This window comes from Schistocerca serialis, chromosome 4 (genome assembly GCF_023864345.2).
Source record: "Schistocerca serialis cubense isolate TAMUIC-IGC-003099 chromosome 4, iqSchSeri2.2, whole genome shotgun sequence".
Lineage (NCBI taxonomy): Eukaryota > Metazoa > Arthropoda > Insecta > Orthoptera > Acrididae > Schistocerca > Schistocerca serialis.
The window spans coordinates 363,964,532-363,985,998 of NC_064641.1; the positions used below are offsets into that span (position 1 = coordinate 363,964,532).

At 42.9% G+C, this 21,467-nt stretch overlaps 1 protein-coding gene across 1 annotated transcript in view; it reads right to left on the bottom strand.

The window, feature by feature from the left end:
• LOC126474164 (dual oxidase maturation factor 2-like) overlaps positions 1–21,467 on the bottom strand; it is a 723,454-nt gene that overhangs the window by 324,550 nt on the left and 377,437 nt on the right. The window contains exon 4 of the mRNA XM_050101622.1: positions 10,141–10,275. Coding sequence (XP_049957579.1) covers positions 10,141–10,275 — 135 coding nt within the window. The remainder of the gene's footprint in view (positions 1–10,140; positions 10,276–21,467) is intronic.

The following is a 21,467-nucleotide window of genomic DNA, read 5'->3' on the forward strand; positions in this document are numbered from 1 at the left end:
AGCAACATGTCGGCAACATGTAGAGCATGTTGAGTTACAACAGCAGTACGTGCGCGAGCGTTATCCTGTTGGAAAGCACCCCCGGGAAAACTGTTCATGAATGGCAGCACAACAGATCGAATCACCAGAAAATGGTTCAAATGGCTCTGAGCACTATGGGACTTAACATCTATGGTCATCAGTCCCCTAGAACTTAGAACTACTTAAACCTAAGTAACCTAAGGACATCACACAACACCCAGTCATCACGAGGCAGAGAAAATCCCTGTCTCCGCCGGGAATCGAACCCGGGAACCCGAGCGCGGGAAGCGAGAACGCTACCGCACGACCACGAGCTGCGGACAGAATCACCAGACTGACGTACAAATTTGGGTTCAAGGTGTATCATGCTGTCATATGAAATCACACCCCAGACCATAACTCTACGTGTAGGTCCAGTGTGTCTAGCACTCAGACAACTTGGTTGACGGCACTTAGCTGGCCTCCTCCTAACACACAGCCACCACTGGCACCGGCCCAGAACCAGGTTTCATCAGAAAACGCAACAGATCTCCACCCTGCCCATCATTGAACTCCCTCTTCACACTACTGAAGTCGCAAATGATGGTGGTTTGGTGTCAGTGGAATGCACGCTACAGGGCGTCTGGCTCGAAGCTGTCCTCGAATCAAACGATTTGTGACAGTTCGTTGTGTCACTTGGCGCCAATTGCTTCTCAGATTGCAGTTGCAGCAGTGGTACGAGGTGTCAGAGACACATCGCTGATCACTTACTAGATTTGAACATATCTGTCAAGTAGCTGGAAGTACCTGACCGTAGCTATTCCAAGTGAAATTGCCATATTAACGTTTTTTTGAAGAAAGGATATAACACACTGAGATTTATCGGGGGAATCTAAAAGAAGTGTAATTCACTCATGAAGAGGGGCAAACTCACGTCCTACCAGTTCCTGTTAACTGTTCGACGGTCTGCAACTCTCGCCAAATTACTTTGAAGAACAGATAGATAAGATTCAAACATGATCTGCGTGGTTACTATTGGATTAGTTGAGTCAGCGCAGGAGAGTCGTAGAACTGCTCAACAAATTTCTTTGGCTGAAGTTACGTCCAAGACGACGTTTGTCATGGAAAATTTGGCTGTCAAACTTCCGAAGCTCTAGGAAATAGTACGACTGAAGAAAGATATTAATATGGGCAGTCAAATGAAAACGTGATAGTTGGAAAAAAGCAAGTAACCTGTTTATTGTACTGAATGTAATCGTCGTAACTGTTGATCATTTCTTCTACTGAGAGACAAGACGGTCAATGCCTTAATGGAAAAATGTTTGCGGTTACCGATGGAACCATCACTATATCCATGCGTGCACCTCTTCGTCCGAAGCAAATCGACCGCCACGCAAGTCTCTTTCAGAGCTCCAAAAATGTGGAAATCGCGTGGGGAGATGACGAGACTGTAAGGAGGATGTGTAGGGACTTCCCAGTGAAACTTCTGCAGTGTCTTGAAACAACCTTGGCGATATGTGGGAGGGCATTCTCCTGCAACAGAACGATACCGTCCGTAAACATCTCTGTGCGTTTGGACCTGATGCCAAGCTTCAGTTTTTGCAAAGTGTCCACATACTGCTGCCTATTAATTGTGCCGCAGTGTTCCAGAGAACCAGTGAGTAGCGGGTTGACGGACGCCATCACTTTGTTGCTGGATAACGCCTGCCCACATGTTGTAAGGTTTTTTCGACTACGCTGTAGAAGTGTCGCTAGGATCCTCTTATACGTCCTCCCCAAACAGTCCAGCTCTCTCCTTATACGATTTTCATTTGTTTGTAGCCCTGGAGAAACACATTCCTGGCCGTCGATTCGCTCTGGACGAAGAAGGTGTACGCATGGGTACAATCATGGTTCCGTACGAAACCGAGAACATTTTTCGAAGAAAGCATTGACCTTCTTGTCTCACAGTGGGATAAATATATTAACAGTCATGGCGTACTTTCGAAACAGTAACGAGTTTATTAACTTTTTTCCCTGTCTGTCTCATTTCATTTGACTACTCCTTACATTTTATATTTTGCGTCTCACCCAATGACCACGAGCACATTTCTTCTTCTCGCCTACCATACGCGACTGGACAGGAAGGGAAGAAGTGATCCTGTTACTACAGTGCTCACGTCTTACCTTCGTCTCTCGCATGCAGTACGGTGGCTTTTGAAAGGCAGAGGCAGATGCGCTTGCAAGACAAAACACGCAAACACACTGTTCATTCTCCAATGGATGTCTCCGGTGTTTGTTCCTCGGCATCCAAGAAAAGAATAACAACACCTTGGCCCTGTGTAGACGAATTAGGTAATAACGTCGCCATAGTTCACGTTTCCACACCTACCGCACGTACGTCGTAAAGACACGAGTGGCACACTAACCCCTTGCCCAAACGCCGGTGCTTATGTACCAGCGTCGGAATCGCGCCACGTTATATATATGTTGCTGCAACGCCCTCAAACGGAAATTATTTGATCCCCCCTTATATAATTGTACCTCATTAAATGTAGCTCGGCATGTTGAGGTATTTCAAATTCGTCACCTGCGTTAGACAGTTAAATAAAATTTGAAGAGCCCTGATTTCCTACAAGACTGAACACCTCAAGGCAACGAAAGGCAGTTGCACGAGAATTGTTCGGTGGACGCGGTAATTCGAGTATCTGTAGTTTTCCATGAGCTTCAAGATCAACGGATTGTTGGGTGTGGGCTTTTCTGTAAGGAACTTCCTTACGAGCCGGGTCTACACGACTCATCCAGCTACACTATGTAAATTAGGACGACGCTGTCAATATGAAATTCGTAGTTAGTGAACCTGAGCTGTTACCTACTGGAAACCTCAACAGCATTTCTATTATTTAAAGGTTAGATTCACTAGATTAAGTCTTGCGAACCGAAGAACTTGTGGGTTTTCAAAGAGATCAGTTTGAAGCGAACGAAGGATCAAGTTAGTTAAGGCAACACGAGCAGCGAGATTCAAATTCTTCTCTGGCCATCTAGATCTACTTTAACACTGGTTTACCAAAATGATTTGAGTCTAATCCGGAGAAGGTCCCTTTCAAATGCTATGGCCAGTTTCCTGCCTTTCTTCCTGTAGTCTGAATTTCTTCACCGTTGCCAATGACCCTATCATTTTCGGTACTAAATCTCAGTATATCTTTTCCAGTCTTGCAAACTGTGTTAAAGATCCTGATACTTCTATATGTATCATCCGGAGGGCGCCCCATTTACTAAAACCTTTATGTGACTCTTTGTTCTCTTATTGTAACTCTGGCCCAGAGATATAAGTACCAATGGATGAAGTAAACTATAACTTCTTGATAGTTGTTCAACTGCTAAAGCAGTGAAAACCGTCTGTAACTCTTCACTGAAATTCACATTTTTCATTACTGTCTGATATTCTTTTGGAAAGTTCTCACCAAGGAAGCGTGATGTTTCATTACTATGGAAGGAGAGATATACCTCTCTAAGTGGACGTCTTAAACTGTCTGTTGCACCATTCATTATGCAGATATTGCTTTGCATACGAAGTGCAATGAAAAAATCCTACTAAATTTTCTGACATGGAGAGACAGCGGCAAATCATAGCTTGCAGAAGTAATTCCGAATGTTGCTTTTTTAGGGGAGATTCATTTTCGAAACCTTGAGCGGTAACCGCAGTACGTAGTCCCCCAGTAAGATTGCGAAAACTATGTAGAATCTAGTCGTAAATGTGATACTCCTATAGTCTTTTATGTCGACGTGACCCGAGATATCGTAACAAAAGCAACCACGGCGTAAGTTGCGAGCTCTGTCATCTCAATAGCGTTCCATGTTGAGTAATTCGTGGAAATATCTGCAGAGTTACGACCGCTCACATTCCTAAACACCGGGTCTCAAATCTCCCATCTTGTAGTGATTGCACGAATTACGGTAAGGTACAGCCTTGCAGATCGAGAGATATAATAGATCGGGCCGACTCTGGATACGAAAGCGGCCGGGGCGCTTGTCATGGTGGGTGATTTAGGGAAACGACCAGCAATTAAGCCCGGTTTTCTGGACGGGGAAAACAATACGGAAGCTGATTCACAACTTGGGCGTTAGCTCCGGTCCAGATTTGTGTTCGGCGTGACTCATCTGAATGAACGGACGCTGTTCTCTTGGAAAGAATCGACCTGAAATACAAGCGCTGGCGACGAAATCGGTGCGGTACGACCACGAGTGAAAGGGGACCTCATTATGTCAAGATACTGTAGACATCCAAAGTAAGCGGCGTATTTCGGTGTGGTTGCTGCTTATAGAAGTGACTATTGACCGACTTCTTTCGAAGTAGTTGTTGGATGACAATTTCCGGCGAGTTAAGAATGTGTGCATGTTGAATGCACAGTTTAGCTTGTAACGCACGTTCAACGTTGCACAAAGGGTGGTCAGAAACAGTTTGAAAAGCGTGTAAGGATGTTGCAGGGGAGATTGTTATGAGAAATGATTGTAACGAAAAAAATTCGATACATTTCGCCGTTTCCGAATTATTTAGTACTGAAATTAGCCGAATAGGCCGTTGCGCGAGCAAATTGAAGCCTTTTCATGCGAGTACGTGAGTTACCACTTGTTGAAATGCTCATTACCAGTTAAAATGTGCCTTTTCCGGAAGTGATAAATTTCAGACAGGGAAGTAAAGGTTGCGTTTTGAGGGTTCCGGAATTGTTATAGGATCGCTTCGTTGTCTGTACATCTGTCTGTCTGTCTGTCCGTCTATCAAAAACCCTTTTCTCAGGAACGAGTAGACGTATGGAGCTGAAATTTATGTCACATACTGAGGCCTATGGTCCCTTGACGGTGAAAAGCATTGAAGCTTCTAAGTGAATGCAATCAAAAGATACGGCCATTTACGTAGCTTATTTTGATACTAGCAAACTCACGCATCAAAACTTATACAGTACGTCCTATTGGCCAAGAATCATGTGATTTGGCAAGAAGCAACATTTCACAGTACAGCCAAAGAGCTAAATGCAAAAACTGTTGATTTTTATTACAACATCGGTAAAAGATTTCTTTTTTTTGCATTTTATCATTCAGCGTTAAACTTTTAATTAAAGCAATCAGTACTTCTGCATTTCAGCTGGCTGTGATGCAATGGTAAAAGTTAAATATCAGGTAAGGAAAGACTTCATTGCTCATATGACGCGTTTCGGAATTTATGCGTCATCAGATATCCAGGAGCGATTACTGCACGTAGATATAGCGTTTCCCACACAACTTGAAACGCCATATCTACGTGCAGTAATCGCTCCTGGATATCTGATGAGGGATACATTCCGAAACACTTCATATGAGGAATAAAGTCATTCCTTGAGTGATTTTTGACTTTTGCCATTGCGGCCCAGTCATCCTGAATGGGGAACTGCTGATTATTGTAATAATAGGCACCTTCCTCCAGCATGACTGTATGTCACATTTATATCAATGAAGTTAAAACATTCTCGAAAGGTTTTGGAATCCCTGAGACCAATGTCTTGCCAGTAACAGTGCCGATATCAATCATTAATGGACGAGAGTCTCGATTACCGGAACTTACGAACTGTCTGCCTACACAATTAAGTTTGTGCGGAAGCCTAAGTGCAGAGTCCTAATCGCATAAGGCCAATTTTTTCGGTTTTAGAAAACTTAACTAGAAATCCCAAAGAAAGCAGGTGTTGACAGATGTGAAAATTACCGAACTATCAGTTTAATAAGTCACAGCTGCAAAATACTAACGCGAATTCTTTACAGACGAATGGAAAAACTGGTAGAAGCGGAGCTCGGGGAAGATCAGTTTGGATTCCGTAGAAATGTTGGAACACGTGAGGCAATACTAACCTTACGACTTATCTTAGAAGAAAGATTAAGAAAAGGCAAACCTACGTTTCTAGCATTTGTAGACTTAGAGAAAGCTTTTGACAATGTTAACTGGAATACTCTCTTTCAAATTCTGAAGGTGGCAGGGGTCAAATACAGGGAGCGAAAGGCTATTTACAATTTGTACAGGAACCAGATGGCAGTTATAAGAGTCGAGGGGCATGAGAGGGAAGCAGTGGTTGGGAAAGGAGTGAGACAGGGTTGTAGCCTCTCCCCGATGTTATTCAATCTGTATATTGAGCAAGCAGTAAAGTAAACAACAGAAAAATTCGGAGTAGGTATTAAAATTCATGGAGAAGAAGTAAAAACTTTGAGGTTCGCCGATGACATTGTAATTCTGTCAGAGACAGCAAAGGACTTGGAAGAGCAGTTGAACGGAATGGACAGTGTCTTGAAAGGAGGATATAAGATGAACATCAACAAAAGCAAAACGAGGATAATGGAATGTAGTCAAATTAAATCGGGTGATGCTGAGGCAATTAGATTAGGAAATGAGACACTTAAAGTAGTAAAGGAGTTTTGTTGTTTAGGGAGTAAAATAACTGATGGTCGAAGTAGAGAGGATATAAAATGTAGACTGGCAATGGCAAGGAAATCGTTTCTGAAGAAGAAAAATTTGTTAACATCGAGTATAGATTTAAGTGTCAGGAAGTCGTTTCTGAAATTATTTGTATGGAGTGTAGCCATGTATGGAAGTGAAACATGGACGATAAATAGTTCGGACAGGAGGAGAATAGAAGCTTTCGAAATGTGGTGCTACAGAAGAATGCAGAAGATTAGATGGGTAGATCACATAACTAATGAGGAGGTATTGAATAGAATTGGGGAGAAGAGGAGTTTGTGGCACAACTTGACGATAAGAAGGGACCGGTTGGTAGGACATGTTCTGAGGCATCAAGGGATCACAAATTTAGCACTGGAGGGCAGCGTGGAGGGTAAAAATCGTAGAGGGAGACCAAGGGATGAATACACTAAGCAGATTCAGAAGGATGTAGGCTGCAGTAGGTACTGGGAGATGAAGAAGATTGCACAGGATAGAGTAGCATGGAGAGCTGCATCAAACCAGTCTCAGGACTGAAGACCACAACAACAACAACAACAACAACTAGAAACACTTTTGACAGCACTGTCTGGCAGGCAGCTTGAATCTGCGTGCGCAAAGGCCTGATTGCATAACTTCAATACTAAAAAACTCGGAAAAAGAGCGAAGTATAGAATTGTTTTCTTAACTGTTATTTCTCAGCACAGTATCGCCTGTAACAATCTCACGAACTTTTCAGACCGATTCCGACCACCCTGTATATCCCGCCACAACAAGAAAATAGTGTCCTACTAGAAAGGTCAGACGCTGCTTCTCAACGATTTGTATCAACTTAGGTAAATAGTCGAATATGGTGGTGAAGATGAGGGAGAAGGTACATTCAAAAGCAACGCACGTGAAACAGGTGTAAGTAAAAACTTTTAGAAATGGCTCTGAGCACTATGGGGCTTAACTTCTCAGGTCATCAGTCGCCTAGAACTTAGAACTACTTAAACCTAACTAACCTAAGGACATCACACACATCCATGCCCGAGGCAGGATTCGAACCTGCGACTGAAGCGCCTAGAACAGCTCGGCCACTCTGGCCGGCTAAAACTTTTAATTTCGAAATAACAAGTCAAACAATTAGCAATTGATCTAGGTTAACTGGGCAGGGAAAACGATACGGAAGCTGCTTCACATCATGCTCCTCGTCGGACCAGATATCATCAACACAAGATTCAAACAAATTATACTTCACATGTCCAGTTCGCAACCTAATAGTACAGAGAAATCGAAAATGTTATCATATTAGTCCACAACGCACATATCTTTGAAAAGTTACTCATTCGTCATTCGAGATGGTAGAAAAATGATCAACGTACCAGATCATGAATTTCAAGTAAGTAGGTTTGATTCTTGGTGCACCCTGTAAATTTTATTTGTCGTTTTTTTGTGGCAGAATCTGTTATTTGAGGGGAGAAAAGGTGAAGATGAGAGAAAATATTACATTATTATTTCTCGTATTTATATTTACCTTGTACATATTTTATTTATTGTCCCGAATCATGTATCTGATGTTGAGGTTTTATACTTAATTCATTGACAGACAATTAAGCTGCGATATTGAGAATTTCCTGTGTATATTTGATAGCGTCCTCAGCGGTAATAACAGCGTTACTAGTTTTGTGAAGATCAACGTACGCTGTCCAGTATTTGCCCACATTTATTGCCTGACCGACATACATATATTCGGATGGTAGGACGACGCCAATAACCTGACAAGGATGTCACATTTACGGTAGCACCAACATGCAGTATTTGTTTGGAACTTTCTTTCCTAACTATCCTCAAAGAGCACAAACTTTCAAATGAATATCTCATACATGGGAATCGATTTACTTGAACTGCTCCGCCCCCACCTCCTTCCCAATAGTATTTTCATTCTACCATTTAATACACCTGTCTCTTTGTTCCGAGAACGTTGTTTCATTGTTTCTATTCAACAAGAACACTGAAAAAGAAAATCAGTTCGTCCAGAAAAGAACCAAAATTTTCTCCTGTCGTAAATTTGTCACTCTTATCTGTCATACAGTTTTTGCCCTTTTCTTACGGAGTGTGTACTGAAATCTTGGCCTAAATATGTTCAAGAGTGTGGTAGTATATAAGAAACATATTAAGTGTAGAAAACTGAATCCTGCGACAAACTGTCCCTTTGTCCCTTGAATCTGTCTGCATAAAAAATGGCAAAAGATAGTATCTTCTACCATCATAGCTAGTACATTTATACAGATGTTTCATATCTATCTTGAGGATGCGTAATTTGATAAATTTTATCACCACAAAGAAAACACATTAACCAACGTATTGTGTTTCACAAAAATTGTTATGTATCAGTGTACCTCTACTAATAAGTTGCATTTCCCACACAAGAAGAATTTGAAATTAATGTAATTACACCATTCTTTTTGTGATTCTCGTTGTCCTGGATGGTATGCGAAGGAAAGTTTAAAAGATCTCTGTTGGGATAGAAATGGTGTTGATATCTAGGAAATTTTATTTATGTCATCTCGATTCAGGTTGCGCAACAACCGAAGTCAAGTGCCATCTTAATCAGCAAAAATATCTTATTCCCATGGTTGTGAAATTAAAAGCGATGAACTGAAGAACAAGGACGTAATCGATTTCTTTTCCATTTTGGATGGTTTATAGCAAACGGATTTGCGAAATTAGCAGCTGCGCAGAAGAAAAGTTGTGTGTTATGAAGCTGAATAATCAACGATTACGTGTGAGTGACATTGAGGTGACAAAGTATACGTAATAAAAAAGAAATATTACTCTACGTCTTATTTAAAGCGCGACTGCTACGGTCGCAGGTTCGAATCCTGCCTCGGGCATGGATGTGTGTGATGTCCTTAGGTTAGTTAGGTTTAACTAGTTCTAAGTTCTAGGGGACTGATGACCACAGTAGTTAAGTCCCGTAGTGCTCAGAGCCATTTGAACCATTTGAACCTTACTTAAATAATAACGATAAGAAGGGTTTCAAAGAAATTCTCGTGATTATGTGCAGTGATTCACGAACTAGTTTTGCTCCACGATTTCTAACCATAAAAGGCGTAACAAAGGAAGTACTACAATTAAATTGATAGTCCAGCACCAAAAACTTCCAACTCAACTACTGAAAGAGATGGCTAGTGTTTTCCTGGTTGCAAAAAGGGAGTATTCCTGTTATTTATGTAGAAAGGGGTAAAGCTATAACTAGGAAATATTAAGTAAGTCGTCTGAGCCAATTAGATGAATTAATATCTGAAACAAGTCCGCCGTTCTCCAGACCGCGAGTCCTATTCGACCACTGTGCCTCATCTATCGGTAGTTTTTGACAGATTAATGTCTGCCAGACATTCGAGTATCGTATATTGACTTACAAGAATTACGGCGAAAAATGAGTTTATTTTTACCTGAAAAAAACAGATTTATTGTCGTGCCGGTAGCAGTTAATATCTTGAAGAAATTCAGCAACCAGACTTTTTTCTGTTTGGCGTATTTCTTCAAGTAACTTAACACAAACACTCTTAGCTCAAACAGCAATATCGCGGATAAACTTCTGTTTTTTCTGCGCTACAGAGCCCTGAGTGAGAAACCGCTTCTACGTGCTAACGAAACAGAAGCATTACTTGGAGGTCGCAGGAGCAGGAGCTTGTAGAAGCTGGAGTGTAACTCACCGGTGAGGGTGACGTTGACGTGCTCGAGGCCTATGTAGGCGCCGATCGTGACCGCCATCTTCTCCTTGGAGAAGGCGCGGTAGCTGCTGACGATGTTGGCGGAAGCCACGTGCCAGCAGGAGCCGTACTTAGCCACTGCAACAGGAAAAGGTGGGGCGCGAAATCACGCGACAGTCGTTTGCATGAGAACAAGAAAACTGAGGCACATTTTCCGCTGTTAACAGCTGAGCCATTCGAATGACGACGTGAGCAGTGACCAACAGATAATAGCATTGTCTGCAAATCGCAACCACCTGGAGTCGAGCCCTGTTGCGCTTACTTTTACAGGTGTCAAATAGTTCCAACTAGGTAATATTCTCCTGCAAAGCGTTGATTGATAGATGACTTTCGTTCAGTTATCATGGACCGCAATACAGATACAAGTATAATCTTAAAAGAGAAAAAGATGGTAAAGGCGTTTTGTCCTATCAAGAGTGATTATTATTTCTTAGATGTGGTAAATTGTAATTAATCAAGATACAAGAGACATATTCAGACACCAAAATAGTTACTTAAGTTAAGCACTAACTTTTAAAATTACAGCTCACATCGCCTTCAACCGCTTAGAGACGAAATGTGGAATTTTTGTAGTTACTGAACGAAGAAAGTTGTAGATTTCGGAGAAGCTCAGGCAGGTAGGATGGGGAGAGAGAGAGAGAAATCTTTATTTTAGTTTACGATGAAGAGAGTGGAAAGCTCATCCACACTGAATCCGGCAATATCAATATTTAATTCATCGTTTCAAGCGAAGAGCAAAGTGTAGAAGAAGTCGTTGTGTTATTTATATTTTTTATGCCATTGTCTACATCTCGAACTAAAAAATTGCTAAACTGGGTTTACTGCCTTGTAGGAGTTTTATCGTCTTTGAGAATAGTCTTTCTTACTTTAGTGATCAACTTTTAGCGAGCAAGTATGTTTCCAGCAGCCGTCCTCCAATGCGATCTGTCCTCAGTAAATATCTTCATCGCGCTATCGATGTTGCAGCGGTTGCCCCATGCAGAGATCAAAAGGGATAGTAAACAGATATTATGTATTCTCAAAAACATCTAGTATCACTTAATATGCTAATGAATTACGATCGCGTATCGATTAGGAAAGACTTGTGGGTCTACACCACAAAGATAGGAGGGCGTTTAGTAAGTAATGCAACGCGTTTTTTTTTCGGCCAATTTCGGTTGCAAAAGTGCTAATTTCGATATGGGACATAGTTAAGTATTCCCGCTTCATCCCCTACAGTTTCATCAAGTTCCGATACGTGGCGTTTGCAACTGTGATGCATTCCAAGCAGAGAGCTATCATTGAGTTTCTTTTTGGCGGAAAACCAGAGCATCGCACTAATTCACAGGCGCTTGCAGAATATCTGCGGAGGCCTGGAAGTGAACAAAAGCACGGTGATTCGTTGGGCGAGGCTTCTGTCATTATCGCAACGAAATCGCGCAAACCTGCCCGATCTTCTGCGTGCCGGCCAGCAGCACACAGCTGCGACTCCTGCAATGTTCTAACGTGCCGACACACTCACTCTAGGTGATCGTAGGATCACAAACAAACACCTCGCTGCACAACTGGACGCCTCTGTCGGTAGTGTTGACACACTCACCCACCAGTGGGGTACTCAAAGGTATGTCCGTTGGGTTTCTCGTCGCCTGACACAGCACAATAAAGAGCAACGAAGGGCCATCTGGATGGAATTGCTTGCACGTTAGCATGCTGATCGTGAAGATTTGTTGTCGAACATCGTCGCAGACGATGAAACATGGGTTCGTCACTTCGAACCGGAAACAAAACTGAGCCATGCTGCGGCTCGCATTGATGCTGTTTGTAGGCTTCCGCCCTCTGTTGGAAGCTAGACAGTATCGTTTAGTTGGCATGGTTGCGGTTGTTTGTCTTCTTCTCGTGTTGACTGGCGCCACTTGTTTCGCAAGCGTTGCCTGTCTGCTAGTCGCAGCCACGGCGGCTATCGGTATGTAGTAACTGTTGCCCTATATTTAGGACGACGTCGTTGTTTTTCCGGGTCGTGTGGGTGGCCAGTTCGGTTGGGGACTCAGGAGGAGCCAGGTCCGCGCAGTGCCAGAACACGCCGGGACCGCTGGCGGCACGCATGGACTGCCAGAGGAAGGTCTGTGGTCACGAGGGTGCACGACCTCGTCGCAAACCGGATCCAGTAAGCTTTAAGATGAGTGCATTTCAATCCAAGTAGAGAAACCTCCACCATTGTGATAATTCGCGATTCTCCTGTGACTTGGGTTCGTGTTGCTGCTCGCAGTGTCGCCGAGGCGAAGAGCAGCGAGTGGAGTGCTTGAGGAAGGCGGATCTGATTAGCTTTCCTCGACTTCTTATTACTATTTACTGCGTTCAACTTGTTACAGTTTGTTAAGGTCAATCAGCGGGAATTTTTAAATTTTTTTTAATTAATTAATTAATTTTTTTTTTTTTTTTTTTTTTTTGCCTTGTGGGCGCTAACGCTAAACATTCCTAATTTATTGCCATTCTGGGCAGCCAAGAGTTGCATTCACTTCACAAGATGGTAACTCAGACTAGTGGCAGTCTAATGAATGACTAATGATAATCTTGCTGAAGCTACCTGACGTCCGATAAACCAAATGCAACGATGGAACGATACGCCAAAGCCGGAACCGGCTGTCTGCACTACGTCCCCAGAATACTGTCTTTACAGCACCCGGAACGAGAAAGGAATCACTACCACCAGAGTAGGAGAATCACCAACCGTCCTACAACCAAGAAACCTGTCAAAACTACACGCCTTACCGGACAGCAGCGGCAAGGCGAGGAAACGTACACTGCCGTTACATACACTAATCCCCAGGACAGGTAACTGGGGCGTTAGCGCCCACAAGGCAAAAAAAAAAAAATAAATAAATAAATAAAATTTAAAAAATTATCGCTGATTGACCTTAACAAATTGTAAAATTCTAATTTGGTATTTGTATTTTAGCAGTAATCCTTTAAAATCTTATTTACAGGCATTCCTGGCGTCTGATGCCTTCTGCTGTGTTTGTGGCGACTTGCCTTTAATATTTCGGTACCTGTAATTTGTAAGTTGTAGCGAGTTTTGAACAATTCTTAATTTATTGCCATTGCTGGCGTGTAAGGCCTTCTGCCCAGATCACAGTGGCTTGTTTCTAAAACATTATCTGCTTTATCTGCATGTAATGGTGATTTGCTAAATTGCAGCTCACTGAAAACACTATTGTTTACACAGTTGTTTACTCCTTCTTTAATAACGTATGGTATTTTTATTTATTGTTGAGTCTGGAATTATTAGTTGAAGATAAATTGTGTGTAACTGTAAAAGGCAACCAACAGTGATTGATTACGGCTCCGTCCACAATCGTAACCGAATCCTGTCTTCCCTTGACTATCAGGTCTCAAAAACGGCAATCCACGGAGTGGTGCCACACCACCCCTCGACGGAAGAAAAAGTTCAAAGACACCCCGTCAGCCGTTAACGTCATGGCGACGGTCTTCTGGGACTCTAAAGAGGTTATTCTTTTTAATCTCCTCCCTCATGGTACAACAATCAACTCTGAAGAGTATAATACCAGCAGGAAACTGAACAAAAGATTTCAGCTTGTTCATTGTCGTCAATGTCAACGCCAGGCCTGACACAAGTCTGCACTCCCGAGAGGAGCTCACAAAACGACTCTGGACTGTTCGTCCTCGTTCATCCTACAGCCCGAATGTCGCACCTTCCGACTTCCATTTGTTTGGCCCAATGAAGGATGCATACCGCGGCAAGCAGTGCGCCGGTGATAGGAAGGTTATTGATGCAGCAAGATGCTGGCTGCGACGTCGACCAGCAGAGTTGTACCATGCAGGCATTCGGGCCCTCTCAGTAAGGTGGTCCAAGGCCATTGCATTGAACGAAGATTATGTTGAAGAACAGGGTTAGTAGGCAGAAGAGTGGGGAATAATATTGTGTATTGGATGTGTGGAATGTGCTACAGTACTTATTGAACGCCCCTCGTACAAAAGAGCTCGTATAAAATGTCCTCTCCAAACAAAATACAGGGCGAGTCAGAAGTCCTTGGACATAAGTTGGAAGATTAAAGGAAAAATTGAAATGTGATGATGGCAACATACACTCCTGGAAATGGAAAAAAGAACACATTGACACCGGTGTGTCAGACCCACCATACTTGCTCCGGACACTGCGAGAGGGCTGTACAAGCAATGATCACACGCACGGCACAGCGGACACACCAGGAACCGCGGTGTTGGCCGTCGAATGGCGCTAGATGCGCAGCATTTGTGCACCGCCGCCGTCAGTGTCAGCCAGTTTGCCGTGGCATACGGAGCTCCATCGCAGTCTTTAACACTGGTAGCATGCCGCGACAGCGTGGACGTGAACCGTATGTGCAGTTGACGGACTTTGAGCGAGGGCGTATAGTGGGCATGCGGGAGGCCGGGTGGACGTACCGCCGAATTCCTCAACACGTGGGGCGTGAGGTCTCCACAGTACATCGATTTTGTCGCCAGTGGTCGGCGGAAGGTGCACGTGCACGTCGACCTGGGACCGGACCCCAGCGACGCACGGATGCACGCCAAGACCGTAGGATCCTATGCAGTGCCGTAGGGGACCGCACCGCCACTTCCCAGCAAATTAGGGACACTGTTGCTCCTGGGGTATCGGCGAGGACCATTCGCAACCGTCTCCATGAAGCTGGGCTACGGTCCCGCACACCGTTAGGCCGTCTTCCGCTCACGCCCCAACATCGTGCAGCCCGCCTCCAGTGGTGTCGCGACAGGCGTGAATGGAGGGACGAATGGAGACGTGTCGTCTTCAGCGATGAGAGTCGCTTCTGCCTTGGTGCCAATGATGGTCGTATGCGTGTTTGGCGCCGTGCAGGTGAGCGCCACAATCAGGACTGCATACGACCGAGGCACACAGGGCCAACACCCGGCATCATGGTGTGGGGAGCGATCTCCTACACTGGCCGTACACCACTGGTGATCGTCGAGGGGACACTGAATAGTGCACGGTACATCCAAACCGTCATCGAACCCATCGTTCTACCATTCCTAGACCGGCAAGGGAACTTGCTGTTCCAAAAGGACAATGCACGTCCGCATGTATCCCGTGCCTCCCAACGTGCTCTAGAAGGTGTAAGTCAACTACGCTGGCCAGCAAGATCTCCGGATCTGTCCCCCATTGAGCATGTTTGGGACTGGATGAAACGTCGTCTCACGCGGTCTGCACGTCCAGCACGAACGCTGGTCCAACTGAGGCGCCAGGTGGAAATGGCATGGCAAGCCGTTCCACAGGACTACATCCAGCATCTCTATGATCGTCTCCATGGGAGAATAGCAGCCTGCATTGCTGCGAAAGGTGGATATACACTGTACTAGTGCCGACATTGTGCATGCTCTGTTGCCTGTGTCTATGTGCCTGTGGTTCTGTCAGTGTGATCATGTGATGTATCTGACCCCAGGAATGTGTCAATAAAGTTTCCCCTTCCTGGGACAATGAATTCACGGTGTTCTTATTTCAATTTCCAGGAGTGTAGATTTGACGTGGGGCCGCAACTTTCGGAGTGAATGTTATTCATGGCCGCCATCTTGAAATCCGCCAATTTGGATTCAAGTCATTTTTTTTTAATGGGAAAGAGGGTGTATGACACATCAAATAACACTCGCTTGAGCTCTGGAATTGAGTGGTGTAATTTGTTTTTGTCTATCTTGTACAGTTTAGAAGTTATTAATGTGGTTGCAGCGACTACAGTCGTGCGTTGACGGGATGGACAACATGTAGAACATGTGTTGTAGCAGTCGGTATGAAGGTAATTTCCCAACTTTGAACATTAATAACCTCTGAACTATACAAGATATACAAAAACAAATTACACCACTAAATTCCAGAGCTCAAGCGAGTGTTATCTGATGTGTCATACACCCCCCTTCCCATTAAAAAAAGAAACTGACTTGAATCCAAAATGGCGGATTTCAAGATGGCGGCCGTAAATGACATTCACTCCAAAAGTTGCGGCCCCACATCAAACTTATGTTCCCATTATCACATTTCAATTTTCCCTTTAATCTTCCAACTTATGAAGGTGTCCAAGGACTTTTGACTCGCCCTGTATTTTCACTACTCAGTCTGTCGCAGATATACAAACAGATTATATGGTGTGTTATCAAATTGTGAACGAAAATAAACCGTAAATATAGTTTTATCTGTCTATAGATATGTAGTGATTTTTACTTTCCACCCATTATTGCTACTTATGATTCTTCCATGCAGAGCGTCTAACAATCCGAACCCCTAATACGTAGCTCACTTTTCCATTTCATTAACTTTAATGTAATGATTAACGATGCTTGTTCTCAGAAGAACAGCCATGAATTGCAATAGTCATTGCAAAATAACAAAAACAAATGACGTTACTGCAGACAGACACGATATTCTACAGAAGCCAGTTACTGGTCACGGCAATTTATCTCACAACGGCTGCCGTCAGAAGCTCGCAGCCTCTGTGTGGTACAGTTGCAGAACTACAATGCCTTATAACGAACGGCATAAGCGCGACCAACCGAGACGTAATAATAGGAATCGAGTGTGTCACCAATTCCGACTCGTTTTTACCCAAATCATTCGAAGCGAATGTCTAGACGGTTAACAGTAACATGCTCTGGTCGTAATCCTCTCCTGTACTTACAAATTATTTGGATTTGTTAAACGAAATAAATTCTTATACTGTACTTACATTATAATTAGCTTCATCGTTAATTTCATAACGGAATTTCAGAGTCAACATTGTTTCATTTTATTCATTATTTTCTTTTACTTAATGCTGAATATATTATGATAAATGAACCGCAAAATGAATGCGATGAGAAAACGAGAGAATGTAGAGCTCGTCTGAAAGTTTATCGCCAGTCCTTCTTCTCACGTACCCTGGAACAGGGAATGGGCAAGACATGGGAAGTTGACGGAGGGGAAAAATAGATAATAATATCTGAAGTATCCTCCGAAAAACACCGTAAGGTGTTCAAAATGGCTCTGAGCAATATGGGACTTAACTTCTGAGGTCATCAGTCCCCTAGAACTTAGAACTACTTAAACCTAACTAACCTAAGGACATCACACACGCCCGAGGCAGGATTCGAACCTGCGACCGTAGCGGTCGCGCGGTTCCGGACTGTAGCGGCTAGAACCGCTCAGCCACCCCGGCCGGCGCATCGTGTCTTACGGAGTATAGATATAGATGTAGATTTATTTAGTGACTGTGTCTTACGGATGAAATGATTCAGACAAATATCGAATAAAAGAAATGTAAAGAACCATCAGTAGGTTATTACTCTTAGCCGTCCTAAACCTTTCGACTTTAAGAGACTCACAACGTGTGTCATTCAACGTAGCTTTTCTTCTTCGTAGAAGTAAACACTTACACGGAAAGGGAGCTATACATTTTTAGTGCTAGTTATCTCAAAGGATCGAAACTATTGAATGAAACGTTGTGATCGTTGTTATTTGTGCTGAGTTAATTGCGTCAGAAATTTGAGTATATTTTCAATAGTCTAATTACAATTTCAGAATTTCAAATAAATGAGAAAATCTGAGTTCTTAACTAACAATATTAGATAATTAAAAGAAACACTCGAATGAAATCTCTTGTTTGCTATGCTGACTTGAAAACGCGCCAAAAATGGATAGGCGGAGCTTGGAAGTGCTCGAAATTTTCTACATCTACATCTACAGCTACTTGGATACTTTGCAAATCACATTTAAGTGTCTGGCAAAGGGTTCATCGAACCGCCTTCGCATTCTCTATTATTCCAATCTCGAATACCACTTGGAAAAAACGAACACATATATCATTCCGTACGAGCACGGATTTCCCTTATTTTATCGTGGTGATCGTTTCTCCCTATGCATGTCGGTGTCGACAAAATATTTTCACATTAGGAGGAGAAAGATGGTGATTGGAATTTCGTGAGAAGATTCCGTCGCAACGAAAAACGCCTTCTTTTAATGATGTCCAGCCCTAGTCCTGTATCATTTCTGTGACACTCTCTCCCATATTTCGCGATAATACAAAACGTGCTGCCCTTCTTTGAACTTTTTCGATGTACTCCGTCAGTTCTATCTGGTAAGCGTCCCACACCGCGCAGCAGTATTCTAAAAGAGGACGGGCAAGCGTAGTGTACGCAGTCTCCTTAGTAGATCTGTTACATTTTCTTAGTATCTCACCAGTAAAACGCAGTCTTTGGTTGGCCTTCCCCACAACATTTTCTATGTGTTCCTTCCAGTTTAAGTTGTTCGTAATTGTAATACCTAGGTATATACTTGAATTTACGGCTTTTAGAGTAGACTGATTTATCGTGTAACCGAAGTTTAACGAATTCGTTTCAGCACTGATGTGGATGACCTCACACTTTTCGATATTTAGGGTCAACTGACAATTTTCGCACAATTCTGATATCTTTTCTAAATCGATTTGCAATTTGTTTCGATCTTCTGATGATTTTATTAGTCGATAAACGACAGCGTCATCTGCAAACAACCGAAGACGACTGCTCAGATTGTCTCCCAAGTCATTTATATAGATAATGAACAGCACAGGGCCTATAACACTACCTTGAGGAACGCCAGAAATCACTTCTGTTTTACTCGATGGCTTTCCGTCAATTACTACGAACTGTGACCTCTCTGACAGGAAATCACAAATCCAGTAACATAACTGAGACGATATTCCATAAGCACGCAATTTCACTACGAGCCGCTTGTGTGGTACATTTTTAAAATCCTTCCGGAAATCCATAGATACGGAATCGATCTGAAATCCCTTGTCAATAGAAATAAACATTTCATGTGAATAAAGAACTAGATGTGTTTCACAGGAACGATGTTTTCTAAACCCATGTTGACTGTGTGTCAATAGACAGTTCTCTCCGAGGTAATTTATAATGTTTGAACACAATATATGTTCCAAATCCTGCTGCATTTCGACATGAACAATATGGGCCTGTAATTTAGTGGATTACTCCTACTACCTTTCTTGAATATTGGTGTGACCTGTGCAACTTTCAAGTCTTTGGGTATGGATCTTTCGTCGAGTGAACGGTTGTATATGATTGTTAAGTATGGGGCTAATGCATCAGCGTACTCCGAAAGGAACCTAATTGGTATATAGTCTGGACTAGAAGACTTTCTTTTGTTAAGTGATTTAAGTTGCTTCACTACTCCGAGGATGTTTACTTCTACATTACTCATATTGGCAGCTGTTCTCGATTCGAATTCTGGAATATTTACTTCGTCTTCTTTTGTGAAGGCATTTCGGAAGTCTGTGTTTAGTAACTCTGCTTTGGCAGCACTGTCTTCGATAGTACGTCCATTGCTATCGCGCAGAGAAGGCACTGGTTGTTTCTTGAAGCTAACATACTTCACGTACGACCAGAATCTCTTTGGATTTTCTGACAGGTTTTGAGACAAATTTTCAGAATAAGCTGATCATTGACGGAAGCCAAAAGTAAAATATGGAAGGATTTGCGTACCACACCCATCAACTAAGGTAACCCACAGTGTACCGATTCGACAGCTGTTGCTGATCAATGACGTTAGATCAACGGCTGCAGTGAATGCTTCCGTTTAATAATATAATGACAAAGCCACGTCTTCCATTTTCGAAGGAGGCAAAGGTTATAAGTCGTATAGTCGTCTATGAACTGCACCACGTATATAAAGATCCAAAACTCGGTGAGAAGGATATGGACAAAGAGTTAATGAATACCAGTATCTGGTCTGAAAAACATGGGAAGAGGAAAGAAAATAGTAATCATAATAATAAATCAAATAAAAATAATGCTGTAGATAACGAAACCGCCACACATTTAAGCACTTCAGATGGTAGTGTCCTTTCAAGAAGTGTAGTCAAGGTAGGGTTATCTTTGCTCTATATCTGGTAGCACAACGCAGGTTCCGCTAAACAATTGCGCAGCGTGTGTTAGTCGTATTCCAATTTCAGTCACGCCCCTTAAGACAGCGACGATACGTCAGTCGTAAAAAGGAAAGGCACTGCAGGAGCGCTGCTAGTAATATGAAGTAGTGTACAGAGGACGAAACACAAAGAATGGGTGCGTGCGTGTGAGAGCGAGTAAGGGAATTGTGTATCACACCGTGGCGTGTTGTAATTGGATAAGAAAGACTACGGAGAAAGTGGTGCGCGGGTCACACATTTCTTAGAGCATATAGGTACAAGCAGCCACACTGTATTACTAACTTTCTACATAGCCAGCATAGCCACTGATAGTGAGTGACTCTCATCTGTGGTCGCACAGTCTACAGTACCGAACCAATATTTATTTACAGCGGCTCGCTAATCAGTTTCCTACTCCGGTCATCGGCAAGGCAGAAGTGTACATGAACGCTAGGTATCGGGAGTGATCAGTGATCACATTTATACAGTGTGATTATAACCTTCAATTATTAAATTCAGGACAGAAGAAGTAGCGAAGAAGCCATTTTTCAATGATCGAGGACTGGAAGTCAGCTCAGTTCCATAGCAACAAGGTCGTCTGAGGCAGAGGCCCCAGTCTTGTATTTGCCTTCTTCCCGTGACATAAATAATACGACTAATAACTGGTGATATGAATAATAAATATCATTTTTCCATAACATGAAAGCCCTTATAAATTACAATGGAAATGCCTTAATGTCTATTGTGCAACGGAGCTAGAGGTGTATGTCTGTAAAGGGGTGGCTTTTACGACAGGAGGGCTAATTGCAATTATAGAAACGTTCGTGGTTCTACTCCGTATTGGACTGACTCCTTTTTTGGCAATTCTGAGACTCCACTTTAAATTTTAGATCGTCTCATGAGGGGATATCTGGATTCTAGGTTCTAGGAAGACAGGGACATACTGACGTCAACCAGACCATACCTATCTCACAAGGGAAACTCCCCATAGCACCCTTAGTGCTAAGACGGCCGAGTGGGAAGCCCGTTAAAAACTGAACACAGGTCAAGCATGAAAACAGGAAGAAGATGTACTGAACTGTGAAAAAAAGCCACACTTTAACTTGCTGTTTAACTACATAATATTCACTTGATATCGTCGGTTGCCACAGAGAATTTTATTGTCTTCATTAGTTCTTACTAGTTAATTGGGGTTAGGATCGCTTCGGACAGACTCTGTTTCTGAAATATCGCCTCTTTAGCGGTTTATTTTTTACTCTAAATTGACGTCGAATATTGGGTCTTCCATATACCCCAGTGTTGCTGATTTTATGAGCTGACATATGTTAGTAGCCACTATTCCTGCTACATTTT